Source organism: Ursus americanus, chromosome 9 (genome assembly GCF_024610735.1).
Source record: "Ursus americanus isolate L20-20 chromosome 9, mUrsAme1.1.p, whole genome shotgun sequence".
Taxonomy (NCBI): Eukaryota; Metazoa; Chordata; class Mammalia; order Carnivora; family Ursidae; genus Ursus; species Ursus americanus.
The window spans coordinates 297,565-317,970 of NC_142135.1; the positions used below are offsets into that span (position 1 = coordinate 297,565).

At 49.7% G+C, this 20,406-nt stretch overlaps 1 protein-coding gene across 2 annotated transcripts in view; it reads left to right on the forward strand.

Annotated features, from left to right (window-relative positions):
- Window positions 1-20,406, forward strand: part of ARHGAP39 (Rho GTPase activating protein 39) — a 102,367-nt gene that overhangs the window by 62,752 nt on the left and 19,209 nt on the right. For both annotated transcript variants that reach the window (XM_045777314.2, XM_045777315.2), the window contains exons 3-4: window positions 404-838; window positions 12,747-12,830. In XM_045777314.2, the coding sequence (XP_045633270.1) occupies window positions 404-838; window positions 12,747-12,830 (519 nt within the window). The remainder of the gene's footprint in view (window positions 1-403; window positions 839-12,746; window positions 12,831-20,406) is intronic.

A 20,406-nucleotide genomic window follows, 5' to 3' on the forward strand; every position in this document is an offset into this window, starting at 1 on the left:
GAGGCCAGTGGAGAGGTGCTTGGCCCAAGTCTCCCCAGAGAGCTCCTGGGCAGTAATGAGCATGGAGAAGACCAGGGATGGGACTTCAGTTGGGCTTGGTTTTATTGTAGAAGTGACAGGATTTCTTGCCTTTGGAGCTGGCAGATGTGGGTAAGGGCTTGCTTTGGGTGGGAGGATCTACAAACATCCCACTCCGCAAGCAGGTGGCCTGCACAGCGGCTGGGGGATGCAGGGCACCCCACGTGATGGGCAGAACCTGTTCTCTCAGGTGAGCAGTGGGCCTGGGGTTGGAGGCAGCTGCTGCTCCCCACCAGCCTCCTTGTCCTGGGCCAGGCTGCAGGAGCCCCTTGTTCCCCGAGGCCAGCGCCCTGACCCTGCTAACGCTCCTCTTGCTCTTTCTCAGGCTGGAGTGGGTGGAGATCATCGAGCCGCGCACCCGAGAGCGCATGTATGCCAACCTGGTCACGGGCGAGTGTGTGTGGGACCCTCCTGCCGGCGTCCGCATCAAGCGCACCAGCGAGAACCAGTGGTGGGAGCTGTTTGACCCCAACACGTCCCGCTTCTACTACTACAACGCCAGCACCCAGCGCACCGTGTGGCACCGGCCCCAGGACTGCGACATCATCCCCCTGGCCAAGCTGCAGACCCTCAAGCAGAACACGGAGTCACCCCGCGCCTCGGCGGAGAACAGCCCTGGGAGGGGCAGCAGCGTCAGCCGTGAGGGCAGCACCAGCTCCTCCCTGGAGCCCGAGCTGGATGCCAGCGAGAAGGCGCAGGAGCCTTCAGGGAGGGCTAGCCGGCAGGCCACTTTTGGGGCTCTGAAGGAAGAGAGCGGCAGGTGAGGCGGGTGGGCAAGCGGCCTGGGTGTGCTGGGTTGGTCCTGAACCTCACGCGAACAGATGCCTGGACCAGCTCCCACCCTTGTCCCCCAGACTCACTGCCATTTGGCAAGAGCCTCTGTTGGTGATGACATGGAGGGCCGGGATCTGCCCCCCCTGCTGGGCAGCCTCTGTACTCACCTTTCCCAGACAGGCTGTTAGGAAGCACCTGGGGCTGGGGGTTTTCTGCCTCGTGACCGTGAGATCGTTTGGTTCTGTCCACTGTTGGAAGCATGAATGTGCTGTTAGGACCCACCAGAGGCAGACCCCGAAAAGTACCCTGTACCCCAGGTGCTGCACACCCCAGTGCCCACACCTGGCAGGCATGGCTCCGGGACCCAGCACTCGGGGAGCCAAGTCCAGCAGGAATGGCTGGTCAGGAAGGTGCTAGGACGGCATGCCCTGGGATAGGAGGTGACAAGACAACAGGGAGGATGGAGGGACACTATAATTGGCCTCAATGGCCAGGCATGGGCAGGGTGGTAGGGATGGGGTGAGTGGGGCCGGGCTGGATTTCCCTCAGGGGCAGTGGAAACCACAAGGTGATCAAACCTGGTCTGTGCTGAGGGTCCATTTTGCTCCCGTGAAAGGGACGTCCGAGGGGCCCAGGATGGAAACGGATAGTTGTTGGCCATCGGTGGGAGCTGGAAATGCTGTTCTGTGTGGCGCAGTTGGGCAGGCATGCTGGCAGATTTGGGGTGCTGTGGGGGGCTGGACAGCTGGCTGTGGCGCTTCTAAATGGGATGGGGAAGATGGGGAACGTTACAGAGGTCAGATCAGTGTGGTTACTGGTGCTGGAGAGGCAGAAATTTCCTTCCCTCCTCCCAAGATTCTTCCAGCTGGGTTTGGAATTAAACTGACATAAGACAGATTAACAGCAGGAAAAAAACCAGTTTTATTTCATGCACAGAGGTCCAGTAATGAAACAGACTCCAAGAAGTGGCCAAGGCAGGTAGTTTTTATATTTTTTAGACAAAAAGACAATAAATTTGTGAGGAATTGACAGGAGAAAGGAAACAGACCTTTGGGAGCTAATTCCAAGCAGGGTCTGGACTGAGGTAATGTTAACACGTCTGTTTCTCCAGCTTTCTCTGCGAGCAAGCACCTACCGCTGGTGAGAAGGCTCTTTTTACTTCTTCGTACAGGGAGGGTGTTTTCCATGTGGAAGGGTTACTTTAGCTTTCAGGGGACTGAGTGCGGTCTGATGACTTTGCCCCAGTGGTTTCCCAAGTGGCTTCTTTTTTTTTTTTTTTTTTTTTTAAAGATTTTATTTATTTATTCGACAGAGATAGAGACAGCCAGCGAGAGAGGGAACACAAGCAGGGGGAGCGGGAGAGGAAGAAGCAGGCTCATAGCTGAAGAGCCTGACGTGGGGCTCGATCCCATAACGCCGGGATCACGCCTTGAGCCGAAGGCAGGCGCTTAACCGCTGTGCCACCCAGGCGCCCCTCCCAAGTGGCTTCTATGCAAAATAATCGGTTTGCCGTGGTGGCACATTTTGGGGTGGACTGCCTTGGGCCCCTACATTGAATACACACCAGAGGTCAGAGGCCAAAGAGGTGGTGGCCAGGCAGGCCAGAGGAGACTCCAGGGACTTTTGGGCATTGCCCCAAGAAAGTGGCGCTTCCCCTGGTGAGGTTGGGGAGCTCCAGGGGTGAGCACCCAGGAGAAAGCAAATAGGTGTGTGGGCTCTGCCTCCGGCTCCCTGTGGGGCCCACGCTATGCTGCTGCCAGGAGGCCCTCCCTGCGCTCCCCAGTCCATCAGCTTGGACAGCCTCCAGCTCATCACATTGAGTCTCTGTTTTATTGGATCGTGATGATTTGAATTCTTTACCCTATTGGTCGCTGACTCATCTCTGTAATAAGGTGGAGAGGCTGGATTCTTTTTAGGGTTCTGTTGACGATGTGTCTGTCGCCCCCACTCTGGGCGCCCACTGGAGAAGCCGGCTACCCTTCTCTGCCCTGTGCTGTGCTACACGGGGGTGGGAGTGTCCTCTTCGGGTGCCTTGGGTATTCGGTGGGGATGAGGGGTCAGGATTTTCACAAGAGGTCCTGTTTGGTTTTGGATTAGAACTGTGCTGAGTTTGTGGAACAGTTTGGGGGAAATGGGCATCTTTGTTATATTGTCTTCTGCCGTGTTAAGATGGTGTGTGTTAACACGTCTCTCACAGAGGACTTGCATATTTTTTAAGGGTTATTTCCAGGTGCTTTATCTACTTTATATCTCTTTTTAAAGTCCTGTCTCCTGGGGCGCCTAGGTGGCACAGTCGGTTAAGCGTCTGCCTCTTGATTTCAGCTCAGGTCGTGATCTCAGGGTCATGAGATCAAGCCCTGCGTCAGGCTCTACGCTCAGCATGGAGTCTGCTTGAGTTTCTCTCTGTCTCTCTCTTTCTCTCCCCCTCTGCCTCTCTTTCCTGCTCTCTTTCTCTAAAAATAATAGATGAATAAATCTTTAAAAAAATAAAAATAAAAAAAATAAAGTCCGCCTTCTGACCGCTCCTGTTACATACACATTGATTCTTACGTATCAGTCTTGTTTCTCCGATGTTTGCTGGGCTCTTGCTGATCTAGCACCAGCGCCTGGCCTTGTCCCGGTGCTCAGGCTGCAGGCCTGCTGTGCTTGTACTGCTGTGACCCTGTCAGGCACAGGAAGTCCCCCTCCTATTGTTACGCTTTTTATTTTGAATGGATGTACCATTTTACCAAGTGTATTTGCTGTGAGTCTATTGATGTCAGTGTTGTAGGTTGAACTGTGTCCCCCCCAGAAAAGATATGTTGAAGTCCTAACCCCCAGGCACTCAGGACAGGAACTTATTTGGAAATAGGGCCCTTGCAGATACGATCAGTTAGGTTGTGATGAGGTCACACTGGAGTGGGGTGGGCCTTCACCAGGTGGGACTGGTGTCCTGGTAAGAACAGAGACAAGAAGGCCCATGACAACCAAGGCGGCAACAGAGCGATGTGTCCACAAGCCCAGGGACGCCCGGGATCGAGGCTGCACCAGCCACTGGAGAAAGGCCTGGGATGGTGTCCCCCAGAGCCTCCGGAAGGAGCGAGCCCCGCCCACAGCTGGAGCTTGGACTTCTGGCCTCCCCAGAGCGGGAGAGCGGGAGCTTCTGTTGTGTGAAGCTGCCAGTTTGTGGCACTTTGTGACAACAGCCCCAGGACATTCCTGCAATTGGTATTTAATTCTATATGTCTTAGATCCCTAAAATACTTGCTCTATGTAATTTTCAAAGTAGATTCAGATTGCTAACATTAAGATTTTATTTATTTGAGAGAGAGAGCGTGAGTGTGAGGGAGGGGCAGAGAAAGGGGGGAGAGAGCAGGTGCACACATGTAGGGGAGGGGCTGAGGAGCGGGAGAAGCAAAGGCCCCACTGAGCAGAGAGCCCAACATAGGGCTCGATCTCACAACCCTGAGGTCATGACCCGAGCCGAAACAAAGAGTCTGACGCTTAAGTGACTGAGCCACGCAGGCACCCACATATTTTCTGATTTTAATTATGGTTTCTTCTTTGACTTATTTGTAACTTAGAAATGTCTTAATTTCCAAAGCTACAGGTTGTTTTCTGTCTTGTTCTTCATTGCCAACTTAATTTCATTTTGATCAGAAAGCATGGGGGTGTTTGTTGTTATTGTTGTTATTGTTTTTGAGATTTGCTTTGTGGCTTAAATCCTGAATTTTGTAAATGATTTTATGACTAAAAAATAATTTCTTATCACTGTTCGTTAGGTCTGAGGCTTTCTGTATGTTCGTTAGATCAAATCTGTTGTATCAGTCGAGTTTCTTGCTGATTTTTTGTCTGCCTGATGTAGCACTTCTGAAGAAGTAGAGTCTCCTCCTGAATTGGTAGGATTGTCTGTTTCTCCTTCTTCTGTGTTGAAGCTGTGGGCTGGTTCCGCAGGAATTTAGGCTGTTACGTTTTCCTTGGGAATTGCTGCTTTTGTCACCGTGTGGTTGTCCTGTTTATCCTCGCATTTTTGTCTTGAAGTCGGCTTGTTTGATATTCACATAGTACTGCTCTTTCTCTTTGGTTGGTATTGGCCTCTTAACATCTTTCCCCAAACCACAGTCCTTTCCTTATACTTTGAGTGCGTCTCTTATAAATAACATGTAGCTGTTGGGTTTACTTGTCACCACTTCTGAACACCTGTCTTTGGTTTGGCGGGACGATTGCCATTCTATTTACTTAGATCACTGACACAGCAAAAGGATTTAGTTTATGTTTGTGTCCTTCGAGGTACATGCTCTTCACTGCTGCCCTCCCCTTTGGTTGTCCCCACACCGCTCCCCCCATGTGCCCCTGGCATGGGTCTTGCCGTTCACATGTGCTTTCGTGGTGTGGTCCCTAGATGCCTTCTTCAGGGGGTGCCGCTCTTCCAGCCGTGGGACGGCCCTGCTGCACCTGCACCTCCACCACCAGGGGTCTGGGTGGAGGTCCTGGGGTCTATGCTCATGGCTGCCAGAGGATCCCAGCACTGGGCTTTGCAGGGCGGGGAGGGAGTGTCTCGCTGGCGCATTCATTTTCATTTCTTCTTTGCCACTGATTCTTGTTCTCTCTTCATGAGCTTGTTTGCCATTTGAGTTTTATATTTGTTGCTTATATTTTTTTTACTCATTTTCCCACTGGAGTTACTGGTTAACTTTCTGTGTTAGTTTGCAGGAGTTCCTTGTATGTTCTTAATATCAATTCCTCATTGCTCTTTGTAGATGTTATGAGTATCCTGTCTTCTGTCACCTGACTGCTAACTGGTCCCTTTGTCCTTGAATTTGATGGAACCACATTTATCAGTCTTTTGTCCTCGTGGTTTATGCTTTTAATGTTTTCTTCAAAAAGTTTTTCCTTGGGGCACCTGGGTGGCTCAGTCGGTGAAGCGTCTGCTTTGGCTCAGGTCATGATCCCAGGGTCCTGGGATCAAACCCCACGTCGAGCTCCCTGCTCAGCAGGAAGCCTGCTTCTCCCTCTCCCCCTGCCTCTGCCTGCTGCTCCCCCTGCTTGTGCTCTCTCTGTCTGTCAGATAAATAAATAAAATCTTTTTTTTTTAATTCTTCCTTGGCCTAGATCGAAAGATATTCCCTTACATGTCTTGCATTCACCTTACAGTTTTACTTTCACATTGAGGCCTGAATCTGTCTGGAGCTGCTTTCCTGGGGGGCTAGGAAGGATTTGCTTCTCATCTCATTTTTTTTTTTAAGATTTTATTTATTTATTTGACAGAGAGAGAAACAGCCAGCGAGAGAGGGGACACAGCAGGGGAAGTGGAGGAGCCTGATGTGGGGCTTCTCATCTCCTAAATTGCCCACCTCTGCCCTAGGCCACACTGGTGCCTGTGTATCTGCTTGCATTAGCGCCCCGAACCCTGGGAGCCCCCTTCTCCTCTTGGTCTTTAAGACTGTCTTCGCTGGTTGTGTGCCTCCCGTCCATCATGGAAGTGCTCCAGAAAATGCAAGCAGCATTTTCATTGGATCCGTTGACTTGCATTTTGAGGAGTGCTCACCCTGTCAGGGAGCTCGTTCCCGTGAGTGCAGGGCCACTCGAGAGGTCTGCAGTTAGTTCGCAGCCATTTATGTTCCTTGTTGCTGAGTGAATACAAGTCACACACACCCACAAACGTTTTAAGTGCAACCAATGAAGAAAAACCCTACGAAAATAAAACCAAACCTACTTAATCTAGTAAAAGGCAAAAGCAAAGAGGAAGGCAGTCCAATATTTCTCTGTAACAATAGCAGCCAAACATGAGGCAACACAAAGTAGGAAGTATTCACTGAGCCAACAGGGAACAAAAACGACTCGAAATAACGCCCTTTGTCATCAGAAAAGGACATCATCCCCTTTGTGCAATGCGCTAGTTTTGCTCTGAACCCTTCCTGTTTACTTGTTCGTATTTGTAGTTTTGCCTTCTTTTTTCAGCTTCCCAGTTAGCTCTGGTTAGGACTCTCCAGAGCAGCACAGTGTGGGTTTTATTACTCGGTTCAGGATGAGATGTTGTCCTTTTATGGCAGGAGGCTCACAGTGTAGCCTCTGTGACCCCAGGTGATGCTTATTGATCTTCTTCACTGTGTCTGTTGACATACAGTGTGTGTGTGTGTGTGTGTGTGTGTGTGTGTGTGTGTGTGAACGGTTTAAATGTTTTCTCACAGTTAACGCCCACGTGTGCTGTTTACCCCGCATTGCGGTGCATAGACATGTCGTTGTGTCCTCTTGATGAATTGATCCCTTTATCTTCATGAAATGGCTCTCTTGATGTCTACTAGTATTTTTTGCTCTAAAATCTGCTATTATTAATACAGGTTTCTTTTGAAGTGTTAACATGGTACCTCTTTTTCCCACCTTTACTTTTAACCTATTTGTATGCTTTTATTGTGATTTTTTTATAGGTAGCATGTTACTGGGTCCTGTTTTTTGTTTTTTTTTTTTTTTTGTCCATTCTGTCTCTGCCTTTTAACTGGGAGACTTAGACCACTCACATTTAATGGAATGATTTGTACAGTGAGGTTGAAACCTTTTGTCGAGCTGTTTTTGTTATGGTCCCATCTGCTCTTTGTTCTTTTTTCTTCTTTCGGGTTAGTTGAGCCTTTTTTTCACTCAACTTTATCTCCATGCTATGTTGTTTTTTGCTCTCTGCTGTGTTTCTAGCTGTTGTTCTGGGTTACAGTGTGTACTAACTGATCAGAGCGGATGTTCAGGCAGTAACACACACCACACCTGTGGCGTGAGCACTCAGCAGCACACTCCAGGCTTCCTCCTGGTGCGTCCCAGGTAAACCTCTTGATACACTGTTGTTATTTTTGCCTTAAGCAGCCAGTTATCTTTTAAAGAGATGTCAATAAAAGGAACACATTTCTCATATTAATGTATAGTTACTGTTTACAGTACTCTTCGTTTCTGGGGTGGGTTTTCCTGAGTGGGCTTCCCTCTGCTGGAATATTGCTGGTTACGCGAGTCTGCTGCGAACACCTTCTTTCACTTTTGTATTTTTGAAAAGTATTTCCTGTGTGTGTGTGTGTGAAGTATGTTTCTGCCGGGTCTCGAATGCTGATGGACCGGTGTTCCCATCTTGCCGTGCCGCCCTCCTGGGCTGCGTTACTTCTGGCGAGAGGTCTGTTCTCATCCTCACTTTGTGTCTCTGTACAGAGTATGTCCTTGTGCTCTGCTTTTAAGATTTTCTCTATATTGCTGATTACAAACAATACATGCATGATTTACCTTAAAGTTGTCTTCACATTTCTCACTCGAGGTTCATGGAGCTTCTTGGACCTATAGGGTTATAGTTTTCATCAAGTTTGGGAAATGTTCAGTTTTTTTTTTTTTTCAAGTATTTTTTTGGTCCAACCCCACAGGGCTCCGGTCGCATGTAGAGTAGGCTGCAGCTTGCTGATGCTCCTGGATTTTCCTTCTTTCTTTTTAATCTTCATTTTCTCTGTGTGCTTCCAAGTTTGCTAGTCCTTCCGCAATGCTTGTCCTGCTGCTAAGCCTTCCAGTGCATTCTCCATTTCAGACATTGTCCTGTTCTTCTCTAGAACTTAGATTGGAGTCTTTTTATATATTCCTTCTCTCAACATATTCAGGCTTTTTTTTTTTTTTTTTTTTTTTTTTTTTTTTTTTTTTTTTTTTTAGCTTTTGAACATATGGAATACAGTTCAATAACTCCTAATGTTCTTGTTAGTAATTCCATCATCTGTCAATTCTGTGTCGGCTTTGATTGATTAAATTTTCTCCTCACTTACAGTTCCTCGTCCACAGGACCGTGAGTCCTGTGAGTCATACTGTGTCAGATCCGAGGGGAGGCCGTTCCTGCGGAGGAAGCACTAGTGCAAAAGTCCTGAGCAGGGAGAGCTCTTGATGTGCTTAGGGAACAGCAGGAAGGCCAGCAGGGCTGCTCTGAGGAATCAAAGGCAGTTGCTCTGCACCATCCTCCACAGCGGTTGTAGATGTTTATCTGTTGAGGCTTATGATGAGATCGTACGTATTTTGTCTTTGAAAGTGTCTTCTTGCACAGATAGGTACTGCTAAGTACTGATTATCGGTCCATGAGCATCACTTGGAAGGCATTTACAAATTCTCTTAGCTTTTCCCCTTGATATTTGCCTTTTAGCATGCATGACACTGCAGATGACTAACCCTACCTAAGGTGAGATGAAATCTCCTCGGGAATTCCTCCTGCACTGGCACGTGCGTCGAGGTCTGAAAGCCCTGCTGGAACTACAGGTTGATCTTGGAAAATGTATCTGCTGCAAATTTGTGGGAATGGAGATCTTGCTTCTTACTTTAACTTTTGACAGCATGGGACATAGATGAAGCAAGTTGATGTTGTTTGTGACTCAGACATTGGTTGTCATCAAAATGACTTTACCGCAGTCTAAGTTTCACATATAAATGATGTTTGCCTTATAATTTTAGTTTGAATTCATTAACAAATATAAAATCTGTCCCCCCCCCAAAAAAAAACCAACCACACATACATTCAGTCATTCAGTGTTTGATCATAGTGGTTCAGAGAGGTTTTTCACATTCAGAAAATCTCAGTCTCAGCACAGAGTTTAAGAAAATGGCAGTGAACTGTTTCTACCGTTGAGCCGCTGTGTGGTAGGGTGTGCCAGGATGTTTAGCTTCTGTTTCTAGCAAAGTCCAGGAGAGCAGGTGAAGCCTGCAGTTGGCACCACTGTTTACATAACTGAGTGTCCCGCAGAGCCACCCAGGCGCCCCCCAACATTTTTTTTAAATATAAAAGCCATTCTTTGGGGCGCCTGGGTGGCTCAGCCGTTAAGCATCTGCCTTTGGCTCAGGGTGTGATCCCAGGGTCCTGGGATCGAGCCCCGCATCGGGCTCCCTGCTCAGCGGGAAGCCTGCTTCTTCCTCTCCCACTCCCTCTGCTTGTGCTCCCTCTCTCGCTGTCTCTCTGTCAAATAAATAAATAATCTTAAAAATAAATAAAAGCTATTCTTTGCCCATGAAACAGGCTGAACAACATACTTAGCAGGCTGGACTTGGCCCAGGGGCTGTAGTTTGGCAGGCTCTCCATGTGGCCCACCTAGAGGGCCCTGTGTTACCTGCCTCCAGCACCACCCCCCCTTGCACCTCCCTTGCCGCTCACTGCACCTTAGCACAGAGGCCTCATTTCTGTCCTGGGAGGTGCCAGGTTCATCCCCCTTGAGGTCGCTCTGTCTACTCTCCGATTTGCTCTGTTCGCTGCCCAAACGCCCCTCTCAGAGAGCTGTTCCTGACCTCCCTCCCTGGGCTTGCTCCCTGTCTGGTTCCTGCAGCTGCCTGAAGCTCTGGTTTGTTCCCTGTGGGCCCCCACACGGAGTGTGAGCTCTGGCAGCAGAAGCGGGTCTGCCTCACCTACCTTGTATCCCTGCCCCCAGCCCAGGCCCAGCATGGAGTGGGTTCATCAGTGGATTGGCAGCAGTCTGGAGGAGAGGTGACAGTCCTAGGCCTGGTGGCTGGAGTTGGAAATAGAAGGAAGTGTCAGGGCCCCTGAGGGCCCAGGGGACTGTGACAGCATAGAATTCAAAAGGAGTACCTCCAGGAGGTGAAGGTGGCAATCTCATGGTGGAAAAACTGTTGGTTTTGGCTTTGAAGAAAGAACTGTGTACCAGCCTGGCCTGGGTACACATGACAAAGCCACTGTGAACATAGGGAATGTACAGGGTTGTGGCTGCAACTCTGGTCTACAGCCAGGTGCTCCCAGATCTGCAGGACCTCTGTCATCTTTTGGTGGCCAGCCAGGAGGAGGAGGGATGCACGAACTGATGTAGGTGTACATGTAGGTATCCTACAGATGCGTTGGCGTAATACATCGTTTTTCATGTTTCTAGCTGTTTGTTCTGTAGCATGGTTATGTGTTAGGAAACACTGACCACCAGCCAGTGCTAACATTAGCCATTCATTTATTCAACTTTTAAAATAACATTTTTATTAGAGAAGCAATGCACATATAGTTACATAGAAGAAAAATTTTGAAACCCACTAAATACCATCTCAGTTTTCTGGCGTTTACCTTTGTAGTTTTGAAAATACTACAACAGGGGTGCCTGGGTGGCTCAGTCAGTTATGCATAGGCCTTCGGCTCAGGTCATGGTCCCAGGGTCCTGGGATCAAGTCCTACATCTGCTTCTTCCTCTACCCCTCCCCCTGCTCATGTTCTCTCTTCCCCTCCCTCTTTCCCTCTCTCCCTCTCTCCCTCTCTCTCCCTCTCTCCCTCTCTCTCCCTCTCTCTCTCTCAAATAAATAAATAAAATCTTTTAAAAAGAAAAAATACTACAACAGTATTTCCACAAGCATTCTCTTTCTCGGTACGAACAATACTGAGTGAATGTGAGCTCCCATTGCTAGACATGTGATTTGTTTCCAGTGTACTTGCTAAGTATCTAATGGTAAAAATTATCTCTCCCATTACAATTTCTGAACTTTTCTTAGTTATTCTTTCTTGTTCATTTTTTTGAGTTAACTTTCCAAACACTCTAAGTTCTAAAAACATTCCTTCCTATTGGAAGTGTTATTAGAATTACATTAAGTGTATTAACCAATTTTGAAGTTATATCTTTGTAATTATTGGGTTTTCCTGTCCAAGGAATCTTGTATGTATTCAGATTCCTCTGTGTACCTTAATAAAAATTTATAGTTTTATTCATATGCATCTAACATACTCCTTTTTAATTTATGCCTGGACTTTTATTTTATTTCTGTGATTGTCATTGCTGTGATGAAGGTGAACTTTGTTCCTAACAAGTTTCTGCTAATACACAGAAGAGCTGTGATGCAAGTGATACAACATAATTAGTCTCCCTAATACCTTTAGTAGTCGTTCCGTTGATTCCTTTACTTTTTCTAGGTTCACAACTAATGACAATTTTATCTCTTTCAAATATTTAAATCTCTTCCCTTTTTTTTCTTGTCTTGTTGCACTGACTAGCATTTCCAAAAGTATGACATACTGGTGGTAAGAGTATGTGTTCTCACTCTGACTTTAATGAGTATGCTTTCAGCCTTTTACTACTAAATATTATGAAGGCCTTGAATTTAATATGGGTATTCTTAATCAAGTTAAGTAAATTTTCTTTTACTTCTGGATTACTGAGAGTTTTTAAACCATAAATAGACAGTAATTTGATCACGTCTTTGAACATCTGCCAAGATAATCACCCGCTAATTTACTTCCCAGATACTGAGTGCCTGTTGTGCTACACACACACCCCTTTTAAGAAGCTTATCATCCCCATGAGAGTATTTCTTTTTTTTTTTTTTTTTTAAGATTTATTTATTTAAGAGAGAGAGAGCAGGGGGAGGCGCAGAGGGAGAGGGAGAGCCTCCAGCGGACTTCCCGTGACACAGGGCTTGATCCCACGACCCAGAGATCATGACCTAAGCCGAAACCGAGAGCTAGATGTTCAACTGACTGAGCCACCCAGGCACACCCCTCCCCGCCGTGAGAGTATTTTCAACACTGCTTCCTTCTCAGGTCATCTGGTCAAAGTCGTGGTTCTCACTAACCCCATCACTATGGCCTTAGAGTAGAAGCCCCAGTTCCAAGTCATCTGAGCTCCTAAAATCCAGGACAGAGCAGTCGATGTCTTTGCCTGTCCCCCAGCCTCTGGACAGGGCTACAGTGGGGCTGTCCCTGATGGGTCTCCAGTGCATTTTGTCCAGGCCACGTGCAGTGAGGCAGGCTTAGGGCAGAGGAAATACCCCTTTGACCTGATGAAGGGGATAGCTTTGTGGGCTGGACACTGGCGTTATTCCTGAGAAACTAAAAGAATGACACTTATATTCTTAAAAGTGAAAGGGTTATTATTTTGAATGTACTGTATTTTTAAATTATTGCACTTATGCTCTTGTCTTTTTTTCCTTTTGCTGTGTTCCAGTTCTTCACCACCAGGAGTGTTCCTTGAGAAGGACTGTGAGATTTACCGGGATTATAATGTGGATGGCCGACTTCTGCACTACAGGTAGACCCCACTGGCTCACGCTGGGTCCTGCGTCCTGACCTGAGGGTGGTTTTCCTGGCAGCTCTTGGGTGAGCTGGAGAAGACTGTGGCTCAACAGGAAGCAGCTTGCTGGGGTCCTGTACTGGCAAGAGGAACATGGGGAGAGGCTGTGGGGCCACCAGCACCTGGGCAGAGGCCTTTGGAATGGCCCCCAGGTTCATGTGACAGCTTTCAGGAAGCTGGAAGGAGCTTGTCACTGCCTAGTGTGGGGAGCCATGGAGCCCATTGCTCCTAATAGAGGAGTGAGTTCCTGGGGGACCCCCAGCATGCATTCTCCCCTGGAGCTGCAGCAGAGTGCTTCCCAGGTGAAGTTGGGGAGACTGGTGTTCATCGTAAGGCAGGATGTGGACACTGGCTTCTCTTGGTCCTGGGCTGGCCTTGTGGGGTATTGGAAGTTTCCAGAGACGACCCTCAGGACCCCAGGGCACAGCATCTGTCAGACTGGGCTGGGGCCATCCTCAGCCAACTCATAGGTTGGGTGCTGTGCCTCTGGGTGGCCTAGGTACCCTAAACACAGACCAATGGGAGTGATTCGAATGTTGGGGAGGAATTTGAAGACCTGAGGGGCCTTTGGTGGTTTGTTCAGACAGTTTAAAGATCGATCTTGGAAAGGCTAACTGGGTTTGTTGATATGGAATGGAATCTGAGCCTGGATCCATCAGGGTGGGTGTGTGACCGTGGGCGTGTTTTGTAGCCTGTGCTTCCGTGTCCTCAGTAAAGTGGGATGCAGACGGCTGGCTGGGCGGGCCCTTAGTGCACCTGCTGCAGGTGAGGGTAGGTCAGGGCAGGCCCTCGGACTTGGTGTTTCCTGTGGATTGAGCAGTGCTCTAGTGGCTGCGTGTCAAAGTCCCCCACACCCTATAGGGTGCACGTGCCCAACTGGTCTTTGGTGGCCTGTTGCAGCCCTGGCCCTGCTGTCCTGGGTGCCACCTGAGCTGCATATGAGAATGACATGTTGTAGTTTTAGGAATGAAGGCGCTCACCCAGCCAGAGTGGGAAGAACGGGAAGCTAAACTGTATGGACAGACCAGGGAAGAGACTCCCTCTCCCTACCATACTGTGAGCAGGGTCTGTGAGGAGGAGGGGAAGCAGGAAGGAGCTTGTCTAGGGTGGCTTGTGCTGCCCACCCAAGGTTGTGTGCTGGTCAGGTCCCTGAGCAGGTGAGGGGCATGCCTGGTAGACAGCCCATCCACTCCAGGCATGAAGGTGCATTGGTGGGCCAGGTTTACGGGCAGTTGGGAGGGCTGTGTAGTTCGAGTTGTTTTCAAACAGAACTTCGGGTGTACGATTTCTTTTCTACATGAGCAAGGCGCTGTGAGTCCCACTCACCGGCTTCGGTGCAGAACCCGGGCGTCCGCACACATAGCAGCCACCTGCTGGGGACGGCAGCACAGCAGTCCCTCCGGCTTCGGTGCAGAGCCCGGGCGTCCGCACACATAGCAGCCACCTGCTGGGGACGGCAGCACAGCAGTCCCTCCGGCTTCGGTGCAGAGCCCGGGCGTCCGCACACATAGCAGCCACCTGCTGGGGACGGCAGCACAGCAGTCCCTCCGGCTTCGGTGCAGAGCCCGGGCGTCCGCACACATAGCAGCCACCTGCTGGGGACGGCAGCACAGCAGTCCCTCTGACTTCGGTCTCATGAGGTGCTCTCCATTCTCCTTTTGAAAAGAGGCCACGGAGAAGTACTCCGAGCCAAATGGAGCCGTCTCTTCCTGCTCCTGCCCTTTCCACACCTGCCTCTGCCCTGCTTGCCTGTCTCCAGCATTTCCAGTGCATGGAAGGTTCTCTTCCTTCTCATGGTTTTAAAGAGTCACTGAACAACCAGATCAAGCAGTCATCCCATTTTATGTAGAGACAGGTGTGACTCTCTGCCTGGGTACCTCTACCCTCGCAGAGTTGATGGGGAATGAAAGCACGGGTGGGGACAGGCTTCCTGGGTTTGGGGAACCGGAGGGAGACAGGTCTGAGGGCAGGCCAGGGAGGTCAGACTGGGTAGAAAGAGCGGCTGCAGGCAGCTGGGCCATGTGGCCACTCAGTGGTCAGAGGTGGGGGGACGCACAAGAGGCAGACAGCAGGGCCTGGAAACTGGATGTGGGGCTTCAAAGAGAGCTTCCAGAAGGAGGGCAGAGCAGTGGGTCAGGTGGGGACACAGAGTACGGGGCTGTGGAAAGGCCTGGCCTGAGGACGAGAGCCGAAGCTGCCAAAGCTGCTGCAGAGTGAAGCCTGTCGGGGGTAGGCGCCTCCTGGCTGCTGGGCTCCTACTCCATGGCCGAGGACCATCTCTGGGCCCTGGGGGCCCATATTCCCATTGGTGACTTGAAGTCCGTGAGTCAGAGGTTCCTGCACGGGCCTCAGGCCTGCCTTGACTTCTGCTGGGGTGCTCAGTGCACACGTATGCTGCAGTGCGAGGCATTGCCCCTCAGCCCAGGGGCATTGTTTGCATGCTGGAGGGTAAGGCCCTGGGTCTGCCTTTCTCCTTCCTCGGTCACTCTCCTTTCCACCCTGACTAGATGGAACTGCTGTCGGCTCCTGGAACAGATGTGTCATCTGACCAGCTGGCCTCTCATGTGCTCTTGACCCTGACACTCTTTCCCTCCCTCCTCATCCTACAGCACAATTTTGATGGCCCACAACTGACAGGCCACAAGGTGCCTCCTTGGGCCACAGCCCTCAGCACCCTTCACCAGGCAAGGATCATTCTTTACCTCACAGCCCCTTCAGAGGCCCTGGCACCAGGGCTGGGTCACTATCTGCTATGTGGTGGAAAAAAGTGCAAAAAAAAAAAAAGCTTTACATTTGCTCAGTGTTTCCTGTATGTCAGTACTGAGCTAAGGACTTTAATCCTACATGCATTATGTGACTTAGTCTTCATAAGAATAAGTGAGGACACTGAGTCAGAGATGGTAAGTGATTTTTCCCAAGGCCCACAGCCAGGGAGCAACATGCTGGAGTCCTGTCCCAGATTTCTGGATTCCCAGGCCAGTCCTCAGGGTTTGCTGGCCCCTGACACGTTAAGTGCCACCCTTCACTCTGCCTCCAACAACCAGGAACAGAGTTCCCAGGAATGGGAGCCTGCATCCCAAGTCCTGCCACTCTCTGACTTCTCAGGACGGTGAGACTGAGCTGCTGGCCATCGCTGTCAACTGGTAGGGTTGGATCCGGGCCATGCTGAGTGGGCCACGCACCTGGTATGTTGGAGTAGGCTGCCTCCCAGCTGCCACGGGCCCTCATGCTCTCAACCCAGTCTCACATCACCAGCCTGTGTTTTCTAAGGCCTGCCTCTCCCAACCCCAGTAAATGGAAGTCATGACCTTGTGCAAGAAAGGGCTAGCAACAATCAGAGGACAGGGCAAACTGTACAACTAGTTTCTTAAAACACTTGGATTTCCACTTTTGCAGTTACCACTGCATTAACTTACCTGAGACCAGCCTGCACACAGAGAACAAAATAGACAAAATTGTCCTGAAGTCATCAGAGATCTACTGAGGAGTGAAGACTTGAGGGCTGAGGAGGGGTCAGTGTAGCCGAGCACACACATGATACTGCCTCTCCCTCAGGACAATTGAGAGGCTGAGAAGCTGAGCTGACCATCGGGTGGTTCCATGGCTCCAAACATCAGAGTTGAGGCCACAAAAAGGAGCCCTAGTTAACATTGCATGTTGCCACTTGGACTCCTGAAAGGCTATACCCAGGAGTAGGATGAGCCATAAATAGACCAGCCCTCAAACCTAAGCCTGATTTCTGGTCAGCTCAGTCCCAGATGGAATTCAGGTTATCTGCCCTTTCCCCGGGTGTCTGTCAGAAACAAAAATAAATCCAGAGCCTCAAATGATCTCTACAATTTTTCTTCAGAATTTCAGTCTAAAATTATCTATGTGGAAACTCCTAAAGAATTGACAAAAAAAACACTAGAACTGGTAAGTGATTACGCAAGTTTGCAGGATACAAGGTCAATTTACAAAAGTCAGTTGCTTTCCTGTATACTAGCAGTGAACAAGTGGAATTTGAAAATACCATTTACATTAGCACCCCCAAAAATGAAATACATAGGTATAAATCTAACAAAATATGTACAAAATCTATATGAGGAAAACTACAAAACTTCAACGAAAGATATCAAAGAACTAAATAAATGGAGAGATAGCCCATGTTCGTGGACAAGAAGATTCAATATTGTCAAAATGTCAGTTCTTCCCAACTTACTCTATACAATGTAACCTCAATCAAAATCCCAGCAAGTTATTTTTGGATATCAACAAACTCATTCTAAAACTTATATGGAAGGGGGCGCCTGGGTGGCACAGCGGTTAAGCGTCTGCCTTCGGCTCAGGGCGTGATCCTGACGTTATGGGATCGAGCCCCACATCAGGCTCCTCTGCTATGAGTCTGCTTCTTCCTCTCTCACTCCCCCTGCTTGTGTTCCCTCTCTCACTGGCTGTCTCTATCTCTGTCGAATAAAATAAAATCTTAAAAAAATAAAAAAATAAAACTTATATGGAAAGACAAAAGATCCAGAATACCCAACACAGTGTTCAAGGAGAACAAAGTTGGAGGACTGATACTACTCGATTTTAAGACTTACTGCAGGGGCGCCTGAGCATGTCAGCCAGTTAAGCATCTGCCTTCAGCTCAGGTCGTGATCCCAGAGTCCTGGGATCGAGTCCTGCATCAGGCTCCCTGCTCAGCGGGGAGCCTGCTTCTCCCTCTGTCTGCCGCTCCCCCTGCTTGTGCTCTCTCTCTGTGTGTCAAATAAATAAATAAAACCTTAAAAAAAACAACTTACTGTAAAGCTGCCATAATGAAGACAATGTGGTATTGGCAAAGAACAGACAAATAGATCAGTGAAACAAAGTAGAGAGCCAAGAAATAGATCCATAAAAATACAGTCAACGGATTTTGACAAGGGGGCAAAGGCAATTCAGTGGAATAAAGATAGTCTTTTCAATGAATGGTGCTGGAACAGCTGAACATCCGCGTGTAAAAAAATGAATGTAGACACAGGTTTTTTTTTTAAGGATTTTATTTATTTATTTGACAGAGATAGAGACAGCCAGCGAGAGAGGGAACACAAGCAGGGGGAGTGAGAGAGGAAGAAGCAGGCTCATAGCGGAGGAGCCTGATGTGGGGCTCGATCCCATAACGCCGGGATCACGCCCTGAGCCGAAGACAGACACGTAACCGCTGTGCCACCCAGGCGCCCCTGTAGACACAGATTTTACACCCTTCACAAAAATTAGCTCAAAATGGGTCACAGACCAAATGTAAAACACAAAACTTACTGCTAGAAGATGACATAGGAGGAAACCTAGGTGACCTTGGATGTGGTGATGATTTTTAGATACAACATTAAAGGCACCATCCATGAAAGAAATAATTGATCAGCTGGACTTCATTAAAATTAAAATTTTCTGCTCTTCAAAAGACAGTGGCAGGAGAATGAGAAGACAAGTCACAGCCTGGGACAAAGTATTTGCAAAAGCTGCATGTGATAAAGGACTGTTTTCCAAAATATACCAAGAGCTCCTGACACTCAACAGTGAGGAGACAAACAACACAGATAAAAACTGCGCCGGAGACCTTAATAGACACCTCCTCAAACAAGATAGACAGCTGGCAAATAAGCATAGAAAAGATGCTCCGCCGGGTGGAGGGAGGGGGTAAAAGGGTGACGGGTATTGAGGAGGGCAGCGCGGTGATGAGCACTGGGTGCTGTACGTGACTCGTGAATCGTGGAACACGACATCGAAAACTAACGATGTACTGTGTGTGGCTGACGGAACATAATTTTTAAAAAATATGCTCCACATCGTATGTCATCAGGGAAATGCAAATTAAAACAACGAGATTCCATGACACGCCCGCTAGAATGGCCAAAATCCAGAGCGCCGACGACACAGATGCTGGTGAGGACGCGGAGCGACGGGAGCGCTCACCCGTGGCTGGCGGGAGAGCAGAACGGTGCAGAGACTCTGGAGGAGAGCGTGGACATGTCTCACAAAATTAGACTTGCTCTTGCCACGTGTTCCAGCAACCGCGTCCCGTGGTATTTACCCCAAAGAGTTGAAAACTTACACCCACATCGAGACCCGTGCATGGATGTATGTAACAGCTTTGTTCAGAATCACCAACACCTGGAAGCAGCCGAGTCGCCCTCAGCAGGCGGACAGATACGTGAACCGCGGCCCCTGCGGACCACGGAATGTTTCAGCGTTAGATAGAAATGCGCTCTCAGCCGTGGAAAGACGCAGGGGAACCTGAAACGCACGTTGCGAAGTGAGAGAAGCCAGTCTGGAAAGGCTCCACCGTGTGTGACTCCCAGTCTCCGACGTTCCGGAAAAGGCAGAACCCTGGAGACCGACGAGTGGTTGCAGGGGCTGGGAGGCGGGAGGGACAGTCAGAGCACAGAGGGCCTAGGGCAGTGAGACTGCCCCGTACGACGGTCTGCTGGTGGATACACGTCGTTCCACGTCTGTCCAAACCCACAGAAGGTCCGGCACCTGGAGTGAGTCCTGAGGTCAACTAGATGCTGGGTGATGAGGCTTCATGATGTGTGCCCGCGTGGGTCCATCGACTGTGACGAATGCACCACTCTGGTGGGGATGATGATGATGGGGACATTGTACATGATCGCGGTAGAGGGTATGAGGGAAAGCTCTGTACTTCCCCTCAATCTTGCTCTAAAAACCAGTTTTTACGTCTATGCCCAGGTACAGAGTGTTGTGTTTATGTGAGGGCAGAGTCACAGGAGGGAGTCAGGCTTTTTGGAGCTCATGGGACCCTCTGTGGTTGAAAAGCAGGACCTGAGATGCTGAGGGGTGAGAGGTGGCCCACTGCCCTGTAGGAGCACAGGCAGGTGCTGGACCCAGGAGTGAGGCCTGCAGAGAAATAACCCTATCAAATCCAGAGTTAGGCCTCTGGGAGGGCCACCCCAGCTGTTGTAGAAATAGTTCTATGCCTGGTGCTGGGGTGCAACCAGGACACACACACACACACACACACGCGCGCGCGCGCGCGCGCGTGCCCACCCTTGCAGGGAGTGTCAAGATGGGCACCAGAGCAGGGGGAGCTGTGTGAGGACAGGAGGGCAGCTACGTAGGCTGCACTGCCCAGGAGTCAGGGCCCCAGCAATGAAGGGTGGACAGGCCATTTACAGGGAGCCTCCCAGCAACTATCAGGCCCCTGAACCCTGCAGCCCCCATTTGGGAGGTGAGGAGAACACTGAGAAATGACCAGGCCTCTTGGGCCCTAACCCCAGACACCCGTGAGGCCGAGGCCAGTCGGTAATGGGTTCAGGCTGGTAGCTGGGCCAGACTTAACATCTCCCCCTGCCAATGAGTAACTTGTGCCTGTCCCCCACTCAGGACCTCCCTCAGGTAACCTGTGCCTGTCCCCCACCCCCCAGGACCTCCCCCAGGTAACCTGTGCCTGTCCCCCACACCCCAGGACCTCTCCCAGGTAACCTGCGCCTGTCCCCATCCCCCAGGACCTCCCCCAGGTAACCTGTGCCTGTCTCCCACCCCCCCAGGACCTCCCCCA